General features: G+C 49.8%; 6 protein-coding genes across 6 annotated transcripts; 4 read left to right on the top strand and 2 right to left on the bottom strand.

Annotated features, from left to right (window-relative positions):
• Positions 1–431: 431 nt before the first annotated feature.
• On the top strand, positions 432–4806 carry N7455_006771 (ABC transporter B family protein; the record flags this gene model as incomplete). Its single annotated transcript, XM_040953678.2, has 10 exons — positions 432–617; positions 676–753; positions 822–937; positions 991–1045; positions 1117–1718; positions 1772–2348; positions 2397–2958; positions 3007–3179; positions 3230–4726; positions 4780–4806. The coding sequence occupies 10 exons, from the start codon at positions 432–434 to the stop codon at positions 4804–4806; spliced, it is 3873 nt and encodes a 1290-aa protein (XP_040815835.2).
• Positions 4807–6065: 1259 nt separating this feature from the next.
• Positions 6066–7655, top strand: N7455_006770 (putative serine--tRNA ligase DIA4; the record flags this gene model as incomplete). Its single annotated transcript, XM_040953661.2, has 1 exon — positions 6066–7655. The coding sequence occupies one exon, from the start codon at positions 6066–6068 to the stop codon at positions 7653–7655; it is 1590 nt and encodes a 529-aa protein (XP_040816076.2).
• A 578-nt stretch (positions 7656–8233) lies between these two features.
• N7455_006769 (uncharacterized protein) lies at positions 8234–9920 on the bottom strand (the record flags this gene model as incomplete). The annotated part of the gene is made up of 2 exons (XM_065605425.1): positions 8234–9376; positions 9447–9920. 2 exons carry the CDS (start codon positions 9918–9920, stop codon positions 8234–8236), a joined length of 1617 nt encoding a protein of 538 aa, XP_065461279.1.
• A 1077-nt stretch (positions 9921–10997) lies between these two features.
• On the top strand, positions 10998–12428 carry ptpB (tyrosine protein phosphatase PTP1; the record flags this gene model as incomplete). The annotated part of the gene is made up of 3 exons (XM_040953519.2): positions 10998–11166; positions 11247–11512; positions 11574–12428. 3 exons carry the CDS (start codon positions 10998–11000, stop codon positions 12426–12428), a joined length of 1290 nt encoding a protein of 429 aa, XP_040816038.2.
• Positions 12429–12839: 411 nt separating this feature from the next.
• On the bottom strand, positions 12840–14148 carry N7455_006767 (VanZ family protein). The gene is made up of 2 exons (XM_040953632.2): positions 13849–14148; positions 12840–13778 (listed from the first exon to the last, which is right to left on the bottom strand). The coding sequence occupies exons 1-2, from the start codon at positions 13871–13873 to the stop codon at positions 13147–13149; spliced, it is 657 nt and encodes a 218-aa protein (XP_040816030.1). The 5' UTR covers positions 13874–14148; the 3' UTR covers positions 12840–13146.
• A 309-nt stretch (positions 14149–14457) lies between these two features.
• On the top strand, positions 14458–17928 carry N7455_006766 (SAGA histone acetyltransferase complex subunit SPT7; the record flags this gene model as incomplete). Its single annotated transcript, XM_040953680.2, has 3 exons — positions 14458–15529; positions 15583–16718; positions 16774–17928. 3 exons carry the CDS (start codon positions 14458–14460, stop codon positions 17926–17928), a joined length of 3363 nt encoding a protein of 1120 aa, XP_040815995.2.
• Between the last annotated feature and the right edge of the window lie 306 nt (positions 17929–18234).

Genomic DNA, 18234 nt, shown 5'->3' with positions numbered 1-18234 from the left:
AAAGAGAAAAGGCCGAAAGTCCGGAGGGACTAGTATCTGGTGCCTCGACTCTGATTGGACCCCTCGTGTTAGGTGGGGCCGGACTCTCAGTAACCCCGAAGGACCGCACGCTTGTCCGGATTAGATCACGAGCTAACCCTATTTAGGAGCTACCTCGCGCGCCGAGCTTTATTACTCCTGAAGGGTCCCAAGCGGGCAGGCATCCATGGATCTCTTTGATCCATTTTGATCCACGTTGATGACGACCCGAGCTTTCTTGGCCTATCATAAAGTACCTATTTAAAGATACAGTAGCCTAGTCTGGAAATTCTCGTATCGTATCAAATGATCTACTTACAGGAAATGTAACTGTCTTGAGTATAAAAGTCGAAGGAATCCTCTTCCTAGGTTGCGCACTGTCCTCTTCTACCATCAAAATTCCTCTCCAAAGGATGGGTCTCTCTTCAGATTCTCCTCAAGGAGCTGTGGCCGAGACAAGGTCTATGACTGGAGAGTCACGTTCTCCACATTTGACGGATGACCGACAGCCCAATGTTGTCGAAGTCGACGAGGAACCCAAGCGAGATGTTGATACCAAAAATGCGAAAGAGCAATCTGCGTCCCTTAGTGGTTATTTCGTATGTGTCAAGTGAACGAGGGAATATTTCGTCGCAATATATCGCTAATAATAGACAGAGGATTCTTTCCTACCTGACCACCAAAGATCGTATGGTCTTGATGGTCGCTCTCATATGCTCCATGGCCTCCGGTGTCGTAAGTTGATTGTGTTTTGGAAGTTCAATTGCAAAGCACCAAAAAAAAAGTTACTAATCGGTCCCCAGCCATTGCCTATCATGAATATCGTTTTTGGTGAGCTGGTCGGTAGCTTCAGTGATTACTTTCTTCCCGATTCGACAACGACCGAAAGCGAATTCAAGGCTTCCGTTAGTCGATTGAGGTGAGCGCAGGGTTACAGTTGTCGTCATTGTATCATGAGGCTAACTGTGAAAGTCTCTATATCGTCTACCTCTTCATCGCGAAGTTCGTCTTAACATACTTTTCAATGGTATGCCAGGATATCCCAAGTGAAACTGCGGTACCTCCCCCAAAGCTAACCTGCTCAAAATTCAATCACAGTACTGCTTTCGTGTTACCAGCCTTCGAGTTTCAGCTTCTTTACGACTTGAATACATGGGTTCCCTCTTCGCCCAGCCTTTGAGTAAACTGGACCAAGTATCAGTCGGCACAGTTGTCAATGCCATCACGACTTCCTCCAATTCCATCCAGCAAAGCATCTCCGACAAACTGGCCATTTTGTTCCAATCCCTCGCCCTTTTGATTGCCGCATACATCATAGCCTTCAAGTATTCGTGGGCCCTGACCCTTGCGACCAGCTCGGCTATACTCTTCATTCTAATCGTATGCTCTCTAACGTTGCCCGCAATTTCCAAAATCCAGCAAAATATGGACAAAGCAGATGAAAAACATTCGGGAATCGCGGCGGAAGTTTTTGGTTCCATTCGAACAGTCATCTCACTGGGCGCCGAGGCACCGTTGGCCGCAAGACATCGTCAATGGGTCGAAGAGTCTCGGAAAAGAGGAATGAGCATGTCGGTCATTATGGGGCTTCAGCTTGGTCTTATCTTTTTCGCCATGTATGCTAGCTACGCGTTGGCATTCTGGCTGGGGTTAAGACTGTTTCAGCAGGGTCATATACCGAACATTAACACAGTCATAACGTATGTCTTCTCCCTCCAGCGCTACTTTGTCAATACTCACAAGTCTGTTCTAGGGTGTTTTTTTCGGTCATGATTGCAGTGAGCGTAATAGGCAGTATCGCATCGCCACTAATGATAGTCTCCAAAGCGGCCAGTGCAGCGGCTTCCTTTTTTGAGATAATCGATTCGGAAAGAATTGCTTCTGGCGGAGACCGCGATACAGCTGCCCTCGACTCAGGGGACATAGTCTTCAAGGACGTGCAGTTTTCGTATCCTTCTAGACCGGATACCCAAATTCTCATGGGTCTTAACGCGCGGTTTGAGAGAGGCAAGACAACAGCAATAGTTGGCCCATCAGGATCAGGTAAAAGTACTATTGTCGCACTCATGGAGAGATGGTATTCTCCAGAACAAGGAAGCATTTCAGTGGGCCAGCGCAATATTAAGCAGCTGGATCTCAAGTGGTGGAGATCTAACATTGGGCTTGTGCAACAAGAGCCGTTCTTATTCAATGATACGATTTTCAAGAACGTCTCTTTCGGATTGATTGGTACCAAATGGGAAGATGAGCCTGACTCAGTGAAAGCCGGATTAGTGGAAAATGCGTGCAAAGAAGCATTTGCCGATGAGTTCATCGATCGGCTGCCCAAGGTATGTAAGCTGCTTACACTTTCCATTCTCGTTGCTTAAAATCTCTAGGGATACGAGACACCTGTCGGGGAGAACGGCACGAAATTAAGCGGTGGTCAGAAACAGCGCCTGGCTATAGCGCGAAGTATCATCAGAGAGCCTACTATTCTCATTATGGACGAGGCCACTAGTGCGATTGATGTTCGGGGAGAGAAGATAGTTCAAGCAGCCCTCGATCGCGTCTCTAGGAACCGAACTACACTTGTGATTGCTCACCGATTATCCACCGTTCGACGAGCTGATCGGATCATTGTTCTTCGCGGCGGTCTGAACATTGAAGAAGGGACTCACGATGAGCTTCTTGCTGTGGAGGACGGCCTTTATCGGGGCCTGGTCAATGCACAGAGACTTGAAATCGCTGCAGATGATGAAAATGATACAGTGGAGACCATGGAAGCTTTGAAAGAGGAGCTTGAACACTCTGCGACTGCTACTGCCGAAGACTCACAAGAGGGGGCCAAGAAGACTAAAAGACGTGGCTTCTTTACCAGCGTGGGACTTTTGATGTATGAGTCCCGTACTCATGGGCCATTCTTCCTCCTAGCACTACTCGGCATTTTGGGTGCTGCCTGTAAGCAGTCTTCCCCGAACATTTTGATCCTGGTTAACCATAAATCAGCTGCGTACCCTTTACAGAGTTGGCTTTTTGCAAAGCTTATCGATGTGTTCAGCTTTAGAGGCCAGAAACTGACCGATGCCGCGAATTTTTGGTCGCTGTGGTTCTTTGTCTTGTCTCTGGGACTTGCCGCCTGTTATTCAGCGGTTGGCTTCGCGACTAACAGACTCGCAATTGTCAGTGGATATCATACTCGAAATATGGAATGGATCTAACAGTATTATAGGAAATGTCTTCCACTTGCCGGACAGAATATTTTGAAAACATTCTGAAAAAGTCCGTTCCATTCTATGATCTGAACGACAATGCCTCCGGGTCGCTCGTGTCGCGCCTGGCAACAGATCCTAAGCAGATCCAAGATTTGATCGGGGTAAATGGTGTTTTCCCAGTCATCTCACTCTGCAGCATGATTGGGTGCATGGCAATTGCCTTTTCTTTTGGGTGGAAATTATCTCTCGTGGCTACGTTTGCTGCTCTTCCCTTCGTTTTCCTTGCTGCGTTTATGCGCATTCGTTATGAACTGGAGTTTGATTCGATGAATGCTGCTGTTTACTCCGGTAGCTCCCAGTTCGCAGCGGAAGCTATCGAAGCATTTCGCACTGTCTCAGCATTGACAATGGAGGATTCCATTTTGAAAAGATACTCGAACCTTCTGCAAGAGCAGCAAAAGAAAGCTTTTCGCAAAGCTTGGCTCGCTACTCTCGTGTTTGCCTTCTCTGATAGCGTGGAGCTTTGTGCCATGGCGCTTACCTTCTGGTACGGTGGTCAGCTGCTAGCGTCGAGAGAGTATGAGCCGGTTTCCTTCTTTGTTGTGTACATGTCTATCATTCTGGGCGGACAACAAGCGGGCCAATTCTTTAGCTATGGACCTAATATCGCCCAGGGCACTGCTGCAGCGAACAGAATGCTCGACTTCCGTCCAGATTTGAGCCTTTCCGACAGGGACTCTGAAAAGCTCAAGATCGATACAGCTATTCGATCTGGGGCTCATATCGAATTTCAAAACGTTGCCTTCAAGTATGCTTCACAGGAAAACCCACTGTTTACCGGCCTCGATGTCACCATTGAAAGTGGCCAGTTTGTTGCATTTGTCGGTGCCTCGGGCTGCGGGAAAACGACCGTTATCTCGATGCTCGAGCGATTTTACGATCCTTACAAAGGTAATATTTTCCTCAACGGCGAAAATATCACTTCGATAGATACAACCTCATACCGTCGATCCTTGTCGCTGGTTGCACAAGAGCCACGGCTTTTCGAGGGCACAATTCGAGACAACATTACGCTTGGCCTCGACCCATCAGAATACACCGACGAAGAGTTGGTCCAGGCATGCACTGATGCCGAGATCCACAACTTCATTACATCCCTGCCTGAGGGATACTCCACAGACCTAGGCATAAAAGCACAGACAGCATTGAGTGGTGGACAGCGCCAGAGACTTTGCATAGCGCGTGCATTGTTACGAAAACCTACCTTGTTGCTTCTAGACGAGGCAACATCCAGTCTCGACTCGCAGTCTGAAAAGGTTGTCCAGGGTGCCCTTGAACGTCTAGCAGCACGGAGGAGTATGACGATTGTCGCAGTTGCGCACAGACTGGCAACTATCCAGAAAGCGGATGTTATTTTCGTTTTTGGAGAGAGTCAGGATGGAAATGGGTCTAAGATCGTCGAAAGGGGGTCACACCAGGAATTACTCCGCAACAAGGGGATGTACTGGCAAATGGTAATTAAAACCCTCACTTTCCAATTATCATTTTCTAACGCTCGAAATTTTAGTGTCAAGCAAATGGACTGGATATGTGAAATCAGTCAAATGTTCTCGATTCTTCTTAAAACATCACCATTATCCCTTTGATATCAAGTAGAATACTGCCTCCATGCGTAATGGCGTGTCTGTCATAGACAAGGTGGTCCAGATTCCGAGCTCGGCCGGTCCATTCAACAAACACATGCTATCGAAGAATTAAAACAGTATCAACCAGGCGATCTGCTTCCCTGTCTTCTCTTGAAGAGCTTCCAAATCCTCGTCGGTCTTGTTTTGCTGGGTAACAAAATGTTCAAGCATCTCAATTCAAGATAAGATCGTTAAGCCGCCGGTGTTGCCTATTCTCATGCTCGATGAATCTTGAACTAAATCTCTCGATAGGAATGCGATAAGAATGAAGTGGGAATGAGATGAGGGGAGCTGAGTGAAAGATAAGCTGAACAGGTCTAAGGCGGAACCCAGGCGTGAGATTGATATCCGCTGCGCTTGCCTCGTTTGATGTCATTCTTTGTCTTGGACAATTGCGAAGGAAAGATTCAGGACACCGATACCGAGGAGCACTCCGCGATATTGAAGACGAGAGAGAATAAAGAAGAGAGGTGATAGAACGAGAGAAAAAAAAAAGACATACGGACGCGCTGTGACGACGAAGACCCCTTTGGGCAGAGAGACACCTGCCACTGGTTGATTTTGGCGGAGAAGGACTTGACATGATCGTTCACGTACAACTTCGATGAGCGCGAGGCGGAATCGATATCACCAAGAGGATGAGAGCTGTGGCTGCGAATAGGATTTGGGCCTTTGATCGACAAGAAAGGCCTTGGTAGCCAGAAATCCCCAAGTGCCGGTCTAAGTCTAACAAACCCACATATTGTCAGAGCAAGATAACGTAGCGAGAATTAAGCAGCGATATAGTTAGACTTACCCTGAAACTATCCCGTAGATAGCATAGTTCATCAACTGGTCCAAGTACCCATCTATCAATAACACCGACCCTAAGACAACAAGTCAGCCGCGTCTCCTTGTCAATACTATGTGACGCTTCGGTGCCTCTGTCCTGCATTTTCATGATATTCTGGCATTCCATCCGAAGGGATATGTGGATATATATCAAATTATTGTCTTCAGATTAAATATTCTTGACAATGCTGTTGGTGTGGATGGCTCTGCATAGTTATATATGTTGGAGTACAAACTATTGAACATGCAGATCCCCCAAAAGGGTTAAGGCGGGAGGATCCACTACATATCCACCACTCATTGCCTGTTCACTTCTTTTCTTCCTCCCCAAAATCCAATGGCGCTCACTTCATATGTCTGCTTCAATTGCAGGAATTCTTATGGACTGAAAGTATCTCTGCGCAATTTCTCCTCTGCCCGACGTAATCGAGACATATTACGACCCGCGACAGCTCCGAAGCCCACGCCGGACGTCAAGCACATCCGCCAAAATGCCGACCTCTACGCACAGAACTGCATAGATCGCAACTATGCAGGTCACGCCGGGCATCCGTCGAAAATTCAACAATTATCAGAGGAAGCTAGACAGCTCGATCACGACCTGAAAACCCCCCGTTCCCGCATCAAGCAACTAGAAAAGACCATCGCCAAGCTACACATTGCGACTCGACAAGGCACAGATGGAAACACTAATGAGAAGGGCCTGAGTCCAAGCGAGGAACTAGCCGAACTCAAGTCAGAGGCTCAGCACCTAAAGGACGATTCGCAGTCCATGACAGAACGCAAAGCAACCTGCACCGAAGAGATCAACCGACTAGCCCTCTCCCTCCCAAACCTCTCCTCCCCATTCACACCCATCGGACACGACCCAGCTCTCGTCCAATACCTCAACTTCAACCCCCAAGAACCCCCCACCTGGACCCGGCAATCCCAAACCGAGCTCCAAGCCCGGTCGCACGTCACAATCGGCACAGAGCTCAAACTCCTCGACTTCGCCAGCTCCGCCACAACAACAGGATGGGGCTGGTACTTCCTGATCAACGAAGGCGCAATGCTGGAACAAGCACTGGTCCAGTACGCGCTGAGCACAGCCCGCCGCCGAGGCTGGAAAACCGTCGCCCCACCCTCAATCGTCTACTCCTACATCGCCGAAGCATGCGGATTCCAACCCCGCGACCAACACAACGAGCAACAGATCTGGTCCATTGAACAGAACGAACGCGACAAAAACACCAAACCCCAACGCTCGTTAACCGGCACCGCCGAGATCCCTCTCGCAGCCATGTACGCGGGGCGCGACATGAACGCCTCCGAGCTACCGATCAAGCTCGTCGGCGCGAGCCGCTGCTACCGCGCCGAGGCGGGTTCCCGCGGCGTCGATACGAAGGGTCTGTACCGCGTTCACGAGTTCACCAAGGTCGAGCTGTTCGGCTGGGCGGATAACGTGGACGGGGCCGTTCCGAGCTCGGACGATATGTTCAATGAGTTGTTGGATATGCAGATGGAGATTCTGACGGCGCTGCATCTGCCCTGCCGCGTGCTGGAGATGCCGAGTGGAGATCTGGGGGCTAGCGCGACGCGCAAGCGAGATATCGAGGCGCTCTTCCCGTCTCGTTTGCGTGCGGCGTCGGGTGGTAATGCTACGCCTGTTGATCCTGAGATTCATCATCTGGAGTCGGCCTGGGGTGAGGTTACTTCTGCTTCTATCTGTACGGATTACCAGAGTCGGCGGTTGGCGGCTCGGGTGCGTGGCGGTGGCGCTAAGGAGTCTCGGTTCCCGCATACTGTTAATGGGACTGCTATGGCGGTTCCGCGTGTGCTGGCTGCGATTTTGGAGAATGGGTGGGATGCTGAGCGGGGTGTTGTTGTTATTCCTGAGGTTTTGCGGCCTTGGATGGATGGGATGGAGAGTATTGGCCGAAACTAGATTGGCTGGGGGATTATTCTCGCTCTCCTCGTGGAGACGCTGTATACTATGTACTTTTTAGGGACGTGGCGGACATATATATACTTTATATACTGGAATGTCTGCTTCATTTGAGCTACCTGTGATATAAAAGGGATAGGTGGTTATCTTCATGAATCTTGCATTGCATTACCTGCGACCTTTTGGTATCTCTAAAACAGTAGCAAAAAAACGAGGTCGTAAAAAGACCCCCAATCGCTGCCTTATTAAGGGTAGGATAGAGCAGAATATTAAATAAAAACAGAACAGAACAAATCAGAGGCAGGGCCATTCATGACTTCGTGAACACATAAATCAGAAACAAAACATAAAATCAAGTAAGCATAAACATCACATCATTGCAAATCACAGAGACAGGGGTACAATCTGGTCTCTTTCGTCAGACAGGACCAGCAGCCTGAGAAGGAAGGCAGATAAAAAAGGAAATAACCAAACGCCGTCAAGAACTCCAAGTAGCGCAGAGATATCCAAGAAGATGATGATCAGGACAAAACATAAGCCAAATAGATAGGTCTGAAGATGTCAAGAAGTTGCCAGGCTCATTTCCAAGGTAGATCTATATCTTCAACACGAGTGCATGTCAGATATGGCAACCCCACCGGAGTATTCTCACGAGGACCAACGGTGCTAGTGGGTGCCTGGTCCGGGCTCTTCAACTCCAACTCGAGGAAATTACGCATCAGCGGCTTGACGATATCCCGTGCCAAGCGTTTCATCTCGTCCATCTTGCGCTCGAAGCGTTTCAGAGTCTCGCGCGTGTAAAGCGAGCCAGAGGAGGATGTGGGATGGAGTTTGAGAAAGCGCTTGAGCTCATCGTGGGGTAGGTATGCCTGCGGAGAAGATGAGCCGATCAATCTATAGATGCGCGCGGACGGGTCTGGGGATGTGGTTGACCGCGGCGTGCTTGCCGGGTGTGACGCCGATGCGGTAGGTTGGACGGGACCGTCGCTTGGACCCGAAGTTTTAAGAATAGGAGCTGGCGGTGGCGTGGTGCTTTCTATCAGCCATTGGCGGAAGAGACATACGGCGAGCCAGTCCAGGTATGCATTTGAGGGGCCGACACGTTCGCCGCGCGAGGTGGTCAAGGATAGGCGCAGGAGCTTGGATTCAACGCGCGCTTTGAGCTCATCGAGATCTTCTACTTTGTCTTCGATCACATCTAGTAGTGAGTCTGGTAGAGGCGCATAGGAGGCATTTCGCAGACTTGGTAGGGCGGCGGGCCACTGACCGACGACGTGGATTAAGGCTTCGGAGAAGATCACCCGGCTGCGGGCGAGATATCCCAGCTTCAGGTAGCTGGGTGGGTATTTGGCGATCTGTTTGAATAGACGAGATCCAAAGCCGAGTAGGTGGTGGTCCACACGGGGCCCTGTCACCGGAAGCGCATCGTACATATCAGCCAATGCAAGGAGGGATTTGCACTCTGTATATGCAGAGGCGATGTTGACACTGTTGAGAGTGGGGGCATGATTGTAAAATATTCGTAGTAGATTGTCATAGTCACGTATTAAGGGATCGACCGCGACAGCGTGTTCCCCGGTCTGCGGTAGGTGGGCCACCGACTGCATCCCTGCTAGGTTCGCCATAGATCGAACGAAGCCTGCATGGGCGTTGGACGGTTTGGTCATCGTTGGAGGAAATGCAGCTTGGTCGCCACTGAACATGGGGGCATAGGTCGGTTGCTGTTTCAACGCGCGACATTAGCATTGTGGGCAAAGATGAGATTATGCGACGCGCCGGCGCAAGGCATACCTTTTGGACAAGGATCGCCTCTTCATCCTCGGCGCGATTCTCCCAGTCAAGTTCATATCGCCAGCGTCTCTTCTCCGCTGATCGCGTCGAGATTCCACCGTTATCAGACGGTGCCAACGTTGACCCGTTCGATAAATCATCGTCCTCGCTCAGTCGCGACAGCGTCCCCTCCGGCTTCGACGGACCCAAAGCCATTTGGCGCGACCAGCCCTCATTGGTGCTCGCCTCAAAGTAGCCGGAGCATTGTGATAATATCAATTTGTGGAGGAGATAACGCCTTTCTTGCGATCCGGTGCGGATCACAACCTCGGTGTCACCCGTGTACGTGAAGATGGGGAAATCGTTCGAGGAGGGATGCGAAGAGCCGCCATGGTGCGAGCGACCGGAACGGTGTCGTCTACTGGAGGGACGCGATACTAGGGAAGCGGTGCTTTGAGCGGTGGTGCGATCAACGATCTGAGCTTGGGAGACCATTTCTGGGGATTTGTTGACATATGTGAACCGGGGGTGTTCAACACCTGTCAGGATAAGAGGGCGTCATCCGAGACCGAGGGTGGAAATTGGAGATTATTGTAAAAGAGGGAATAAATAAAGAGAGAGTGATACAGAGAAGAAAGAGGGAGAGGTTGAAGAGAAAGAGAGAGAGTATGAAGTTCCTCAGGCATTCCCCGCCGAAAGAAGCAAAGGAAACAAAGTAAAGTAAAGAGTATACAAGTATAATAGAGTCATACAAGGTCATCAAAGGGGTACAATCGATCCTAATAAAGTCCCCGTTTCTATCAAAATTCAGTTGCCAACTAAAATCAAATATTAATAGGCCCTAAATAGTGTATATGCACTATGTATGAATGTGGGATGCCGCAAGCAGCTGAATTCGAGTGGCAAAGGGCCCAATTACCAATGCGACATGGCCCTTCGAATATGAAAACATAAATAGTTTCGGTTTATATTAGTTTCAGTTTATATATAACATTATACTACTATAATACTATACATAATACCATACATAATACAATAAATATAAAATATATACTCGGACATCTCGGAGTTTTTGTTCTTTTATGCGCCCCTCCTCCACCTTCTCTCCTTTTTAGCCCGTCTCCAGTTTCACCTTGTTTTTTTTTTTCCTTTACTTGTCTTCTTCTTTTCATTTAAACCCTCGGCTTTCTCTTGTAATCCTCTGAAACTTGCTTTCTGATCCGAAAAATCAATCAGGTGGACTCGGGAGTATACGGCCTGACACAATAAGGTTACTTTTATTGCGACGCTCTCCTCCACTTCCTCGACGCCCAACCCCCGCGATTCTCAAAAAATCTGGCCCTGGACACATCTTCCCGGGACAGCTTCTATAGCTGTCCCGATCTGTCATCACTGCAGATAACATCAGTGCCTGCGGATTTTGACAGCGCGAGAACCGATCCATCTCCGTCGCCCTCTCCTTCCTTCGACTTTGCCCCGCACAAAAAACGATCCAAAGCTAGAACCGTCGGAAGGAAAGCGCGTGGTGTCATCGGTAAAGTCCGAGCATTCCAGCGGATCGCGGCCGCCAAGATGGCGCATCCGAATATCAAGATCGACACCAGCGTCCTGGCGACCAAGCGCGGACTGCCCGAAAATGACGACGCGGGGCTCGATATACTTGGTGCGGATCAAGACAACCCGAAGCTGGAAGCTGGAAACACGGAAGATGTTCCACCGTTCCTGTGTCAATCTGTCTCGGGTGAGTGAGGGGTGCATAAAACGCCTATCGGAGAATACAACCCTGCACGTGGAATGTGACTGACCGCTTCCTTTATGCAGAGATCCATGACAAGTTTGAGGATTTGGAATGGATGCAGCGCACACGTATCGCCGAGGCCCAGCAGGCCAATGATCTCACGCATCCCTTCGCCCTAGAGGTAGACCCCAAAGTTAAAGACCGGAATCGTTATTTTAACGTCCAGGCCTGGGCAAATTGCCGGGTCCATCTGCGGGTGCCCGAGGGCGAGTGTGATTTTATCAATGCATCTCCGATCAGACTGGAAGACTCGGTGACACGGGAAAGAAGGAATTATATAGCGACCCAGGTAGGTTACGCGTTCCATCATAAAATCATATGTTGTGCTTACCATTCTTACCATTAATCAGGGCCCCAAACTTGGATATATCGCGGAGTTTTGGCACATGGTCTTCCATGAAAGCCAGGAGGTCGGCGTGATTGTGATGCTTACCCAAACTTTTGAAGCGGGCCGGGAAAAGTGCGCTCAATATTTCCCATTGGATACGGAGGAGGCTCCAATGGTCCTATATGCAAATGAGTCGGACGTTCTCTTCGATGAGAGAGAGCAAACAGAACCCGGCGTCTTGGGTAGGGTGACCTTGTTGGAATCAACTTTCGACGCTAGATCACGATCTGAAATCCGCAAACTTGAACTGGCCATCGGTTCGGAGTCAAAGATTGTCTGGCATTTCCTTTTCGCTGGCTGGGCCGATTACTCCAAACCCGAAGGCAGCGATCGCCAAGCCCTTCTCGACTTGATCAAGTTGTCAGCCTCCAAATCCACCCCGGATAATCCGCGAATCGTGCACTGCAGCGCAGGAGTTGGTCGGACAGGAACGTTCATTGCGCTTGACCATTTGCTGTGCGAACTGAAGTCAGGACATTTGTTGGATATGGAACATCCAGAGGTCGACCCTATTTTCGAAACAGTCAATCAGATGCGCGAGCAACGGATGATGATGGTCTACAACGAGATGCAGATGCAATTTATCTACGAAGTGCTCCGAGAACAAACCAATCGGAAGCTGGGCAAGATTACGGACTGGAACATGGACTCGCCTAACGGCAGCGAGGAACGGTCTGCGAAAATCGCCAAGTTGAATGACCAGGTAGATTACCTGCCAACTTTCAAGCCGGAGTTGGAAGCTGTTCCAGATCGCGCTCATACGCCGACGAGAAGTCGGACCGGTACACCGGAGCTTTCTGATCCTGATAACGAATGACGCCCGCTCAATCTTCATTTTGACCTTTTTTCGTCCCATCTGTGATCATAAACTTTGGACGGAAAGTTTATGTTTATGTTGCATCCCTTCATGGCATCCGGTGTTTACTTGATTTTGAACTTGCGACTGTTTCTGAATTATGTCTTCTTCCAACCCCCTGCTATATATCTTTTCTTTCCTGTTGAAATACCCCCCGTTTTGTTACTTTGGTTATCATCTTGGATGTAGTTATATTGCTTATTGACTAGCACTGTCGGTCTCCCTCTAGAGTCACTGTATATTAGCCAATTGGTGATATTGTATGCTTTGTCGACTGATCTGGGACATTCTACTTTTACCGAATAACCATCTCTATCATAGGCTTTTTGGGGATCAGATTTCGTTATTAGCATTTTCACGGCTATGTAGTATCTCCCACATATTCCCAGTAAGTCCACGCTAATGTACAATCGCTTGAAAATAACGAGAAATTTCTTGCAATCTTCACCATAGAAAAATCTTCCCCATCAAGACATAATATAACAATATAAACAAATCAATAAAACAAGATCGCACTGCTGAACACAAAATCGAGATTGTTATCATACCGACGTGAGACCAAGACATGAAATCCATCATCATAAGAACAAAGAGTATAGCAAAACAAGATCTGAATGCGACACATGGCTTCTCCTTTCCAAAGCACAAAGTACACGCTTCGCTCCGGTTAAAAGTAACCTTAATCAATACGCTTTGCCGCGGCAGGAATTGCAGCCGACTGGCCATCGACAGGGCCAGTTTCATGATAACTGGGAGGAGCAGTCTCTCGTTCAGGACTGGGCGCTTCTTCCGCATCCCAAGTCTCAACTGCATTCTCATCCCAGTTGTCGACTTCCTGCTCAAGACTCATGACACCGGATTCCTGCGGGCCCATGATTTCTGAGTCGCGACGGGAATTCCCGACGCCACCGAGCTCGACGTCCTCAGTACCCTCCTCCATCATGCCATACCGACTTTGTCGGCGGCGTTCCATCATACGCCGGTGGTACCAGTTGCAAAGTCCAACGGCACCTACACTACCGACAACATTGGCGACAATATCGAAGATATCAAAGTCTCGACCATTTGGAAGGAAACCCTGCACCACTTCAGAGCCAATACCCAGCCCTAATGTGCAGACCACGAGGGTCACGTGTAGCGTGCGACGACGGGTAGTGTCCAGGACCCAGTAAAATGTTACTGAGAGTAGGAAAAATGTCACGAGGTGGAGGAACTTGTCATTGGGTTGAAGCTGTGTTGGTATCGTTGAAGAGGTACTATGTGGAAGAAGACCGATGTAACCGGCTAAGAAAAGCAGGAAGATGAAGGCACCTGAGGCGGGTTAGTTGGGGAGATCGCCGGAATCAGAATGGTAAGCAAAGCAAAGCAAAGCAAAGCTCACCTGCGAAAGGATAGCGAATGCGCATGGTGGTCGAGAATGGGGTCAGTGAGGAAGAAAGTGAGAAGAAGCTTTGACTGAAACTCTTTTTCTGTGAAAGTGATTGTCCAGTCTTCGGGAGAGCTGTCAAAGGTGGAGGAGTTCGGCCCCAGCTGATGCCTTGTGCGTCATATGCGGAGCAATGGGGGACGTTCACAACAAAGAAGTGGAAAATCTGATACAGGAACAGACAAATCCACAGTAAACTCAGGTAAAGATTACAGATAATAATAGATTGAAATAAGACAAGATGTGAACAATAGCGATTGATCGCAAGTCGAAAGAGTGACAATGAGACAAGATCTGCCGGTTGACTCCGCCTTCATGCCCTGTACTTCATCCCCGTCCAGAGAAACTTCCTATGAAGCTCCCCCGGACCTTCTTCATCAAACCTCACCCCCACGCTATCATTTTTTGCTGATTTGACATCTTCAGTCAATTTTACCGGGGGTGTTTTCTATCTCTATGCCTTTTGTCCCTTCCCCGACCCCTGTGTCGCGTCCGATCGGCCCGTAATCCTAATCGCGGAGAATCGAGTCTCGCCCGCCCCAGAACCGGGGTTTTGGAGCGAGCATGTCGCTCGGCCACAACGCCTGGCCTCCGGGCAATATTCGGCCCCCAGATGATCTTCAGGTCTCCCCCCGCCCAGTCAATGGCTTAGTGAAGACTTTATCTGGCTCCCGGACGCCCCAAATACGCGGCTCTGTCGGCGCTGAAGCGCCGAACCCCAGCTCGACATCCGAAGCCGATATCGCGCCCGAAGAGGACCCGCGCATTGCTCAATTCCGTGAATTGTATCGCCGCAGTGAGGCGAAAATAAGTGCGCTATTCTCTGGACGATACTCGGACGATAACCCTGCGGCTGGGGAAACTACTGAGGCGTCCGAAGCTCAACCCGAACGCGTCGATGATGCGCCTCCCACTTCCACCGCCCCACGCAAGTCTGCTCGCAAGCTTGACGATGATGATTACGATGACTACGATGATGATGACGAGGACGAGGAAATGGACGATGCTACTGAATCACCTCTAAAAACCAAGTCCGCCGCTGCGTCACAGGAACCTAGTGGTGCCGCGCCATTAGCATCTCGTCCCGGTACCTCGATAGCAGATGGACCAAAAGAGCCCAAGAAAGAGACAATGGAGGATCTCCGGAAGCAACTCGAGGAAGACAAAAAAGCAACGGAGGAGGCCGCCAGAAGAAGCTTCCACACTCTGTTTTACACCCTTGAGAATGACCGGGATGCTATGCTTGATCAACAGCGCTTGGAGGAGTCAGAGAGACAAGTTGAGGCAGAGATATCTGGCCAGGCTAATATGAGCGGCAACAATGTCTCGGGGGCTTCCAATGGCTACAGTTCCTTGAGTAATACCAACCTGGGCGCTTCCAGTTTGACTCTGAAAAACCTTATCGCGCGAATTGATAAGAAGCGAGACCGGGTACAGGCATCGGATGCTGAACTTCGGAGCTTGCTGAGTGAGGTTCGCAAGAATCGCAGCAAATGGGCGAACGAAGACAAGGTCGGCCAGGAAGAGCTTTATGAAGCCGCAGAAAAGGTTCTCAGTGAGCTCAAAGCTATGACAGAACATTCAACTGCTTTTTTGACTCGCGTCAACAAACGCGATGCGCCAGACTATCATACAAGTAAGCGGCCCTTTCACGGCAATGATCTGTTTCGTCTACTAACTTCCTACTAGTCATTAAGCACCCGATGGACCTTGGGTCAATGACCAAAAAGCTGAAAGGCTTGCAGTATAGATCGAAACAAGACTTCGTCGATGACCTCACCCTCATTTGGGCGAATTGCTTGAAATACAATACCAACACCGAACATCCTCTCCGGAAGCACGCACTTTACATGCGCAAGGAGACTGAGAAGCTTGTCCCTCTCATCCCGGATATTGTCATCAGAGACCGTGCGGAGGTTGAGGCCGAAGAACGTCGACTCCAGCTTGCCGATAACGATGGCGCCGAAGAGAGTGACGATGAGCCCATCATGTCTTCACGAGGCAGAAAGGCTCCCGGCAAGAAGACTTCCAAAAAAGGAACAGCCCCTTCTCGCAATACTCCCAGTCCCGCCAGGGCCCCCAGCACTCAGCCACCTGCGCCAGCTCGCGCAGATTCGGACGCTGCTGGTGAAGCTAGTCAAAATGGATTTTCCACACCACCTCCTGGATCTAACACGCCGTCTGACCCTGCTGGTCCAGGAGCGATGGCCACAGCGAGCCAGGATGATTCAATGGATATCGACGGTCAGAGTACGTCGACAACTGCTCTCAGTGCCATGTCAGTTTCCGGCGGTGTAGAACCGGAAGACCCCGAGTACAAAGTGTGGAAGCAAGTCACCAAGAAAGACAGAGCGCGCGTTGCGGCGGAGCGACATCGTCTCCTCCGGGGAGACAAGCTCAACTCCGAAGAACCCGCTTTGCTTAGAAGTAAAGCTGGCATGCGCCGATGGCTTCGACACCAGAAACAAGCTACTATCGAAGCTGACAAGTCTCGCGATGGGGACTCTCAAGCCTTGGAGCCTGAGGCCGCAGGCGAGAGCCTTGCAGAAGGCATTGAGGTGGAAGAAGACCAGATGCTCCCTTATTATTATGATGTCATGTCTGGCGTTCCTGATCTCCCCGAGCGGCTACTCTGGAAGGAGGACGCGCAAGGCAATGTTGTTGATGCCTCTGAAGAGTTCCTTCATGTGCTTGAAAAAGGTCTTTTTATCCAACCAGATAGCAAGTTGACCCGCAAGATGAACTCGAACATGCGACAGATGCAAGAAACTCGTAAGATCTGCTCAAAAATTGGCATTGTTAAGCAGATGCAGCTTCAATCCCAGGTAAGCGACCATATTGCTCTGCTATCACCCGGTATCTTGGCTAACCTTTCTCTAGATGTACCAAAATCAATTCCAGAAATATCAACCCGAGCCATTTCAGGAGCAAGACATCGAACCACATGTCATGAATGACAACGGCCCTGTCATTGCCCCCTGGGCCTGTAGGGCAGCATTGCAGCGCTCAGTCGCTAAGGTTTTCTATCACACTGGCTTTGAGGAATACCAGCCATCTGCCCTCGAAGCAGTTACTGATATTGCCGCCGACTTTTTCCATAAGCTGGGGTCCACGTTCAAGTCTTATATGGAAACACCGAAGGTTCCTACCACGGAGTCACATGAAGCTACACCTTCCGCCGCCGAATGGAAGCCTGCATACACTCATTCTGAAATCGTTTTGCACACCTTGTCCACCGTGGGGATCCATATAGATGAATTGGAATGCTATATCAAGGACGATGTGGATCGTCTGGGGACTAAGCTCACAACTGCTAATGATCGCCTCAGGTCACTCCTGACGGAACTCCTTCGACCCGCTCTTGAAGGCGGCGAAGATGGCTCAAACGCATTTGCCGATGGCAGTGAACAGTTCGTCGGCGGTGACTTTGCTGAGGATATCGACGAGGATTTCTTCGGTTTCAAAGAACTGGGCTTGGATCGGGAGTTTGGCCTTTCCACGCTCAGTGTACCCTTACATCTGCTTCAGAATCGTATGTTCAATGCGGCCAATCCGCAAAGCACGAGCGTTTCACCGACCGTCACTCTTTTCGCTCCTCCGCCCCCATATGCACGCATCTCAACAGACAACCTTCCTCGCCAGATTGGACTCCTACAGGAATTCTTCAAGGGCAAGCTTGACGCAAACGGTGATGAACCTCTTGTGGAAGACCTGGAGCTGCCTCCCAAGCAGCGGCCCATGGCCATCAAACCCCGTCTCCCAGCCTCTGGCAAAATCCCCCAGTCTAGTCTCTCGGGTCTTACATCCAGTCCGCAGAAACGAGCCGCTCCACCGATGGCATCCAAATCTGGCGGCGCAGAGCCAAGCAAGAAGAAATCCAAGAAGAACAGTGCTGGGACCCTCGAAATGCCCAACCTCAACCCAGATGGTGAAGGCGACCAAACACCTGGTGACCCGGCCACAAATGCCGATATGAAGGCTGAAGACACCGGCCTTGGTGATGGCGCTGGTGAATCCATGACCAACGGAGCGTGATGTATAACTTCCAGGGTCAGGTAGGTCTATGGTTGACTACGGGCATGGCCCTATGCTTTCCTTCACACCTTCTCTCCTTATCTTGCGTCGCATGCTTTTACTTTTGCATACCTACTTGCATTTTTATTCTGATATTTAATATATGCGACCCATGTCTCTCGAGATGAGATCAGACAGACTCCTGTGTCCCTTTGCCACGATACGATTGACGAGCAGGGAGCGAGTCAGTAATAAGAGCCAGCACTCAAGATTTGATTATTTGATTATTGGGGGACTGTATCTTTTGACCCTCAAAACTTGCAGCGA

Source organism: Penicillium solitum, assembly GCF_028829755.1.
Source record: "Penicillium solitum strain IBT 25940 chromosome Unknown utg000004l_segment0_segment0, whole genome shotgun sequence".
In the NCBI taxonomy this organism is placed as follows: Eukaryota; Fungi; Ascomycota; class Eurotiomycetes; order Eurotiales; family Aspergillaceae; genus Penicillium; species Penicillium solitum.
The sequence above is the reverse complement of the archived record's forward strand: the minus strand, read 5'-3'. Positions and strand labels throughout refer to the sequence as shown.

Bases quoted from the DNA above. Each gene is read 5' to 3' on its own strand.
- N7455_006767 (XM_040953632.2), bottom strand. From the start codon at position 13,873: ATGCGCATTCGCTATCCTTTCGCAG. The intron at 13,779-13,848 runs GTGAGCTTTGCT...AACCCGCCTCAG, and splicing joins CATTCGCTATCCTTTCGCAG to GTGCCTTCATCTTCCTGCTT.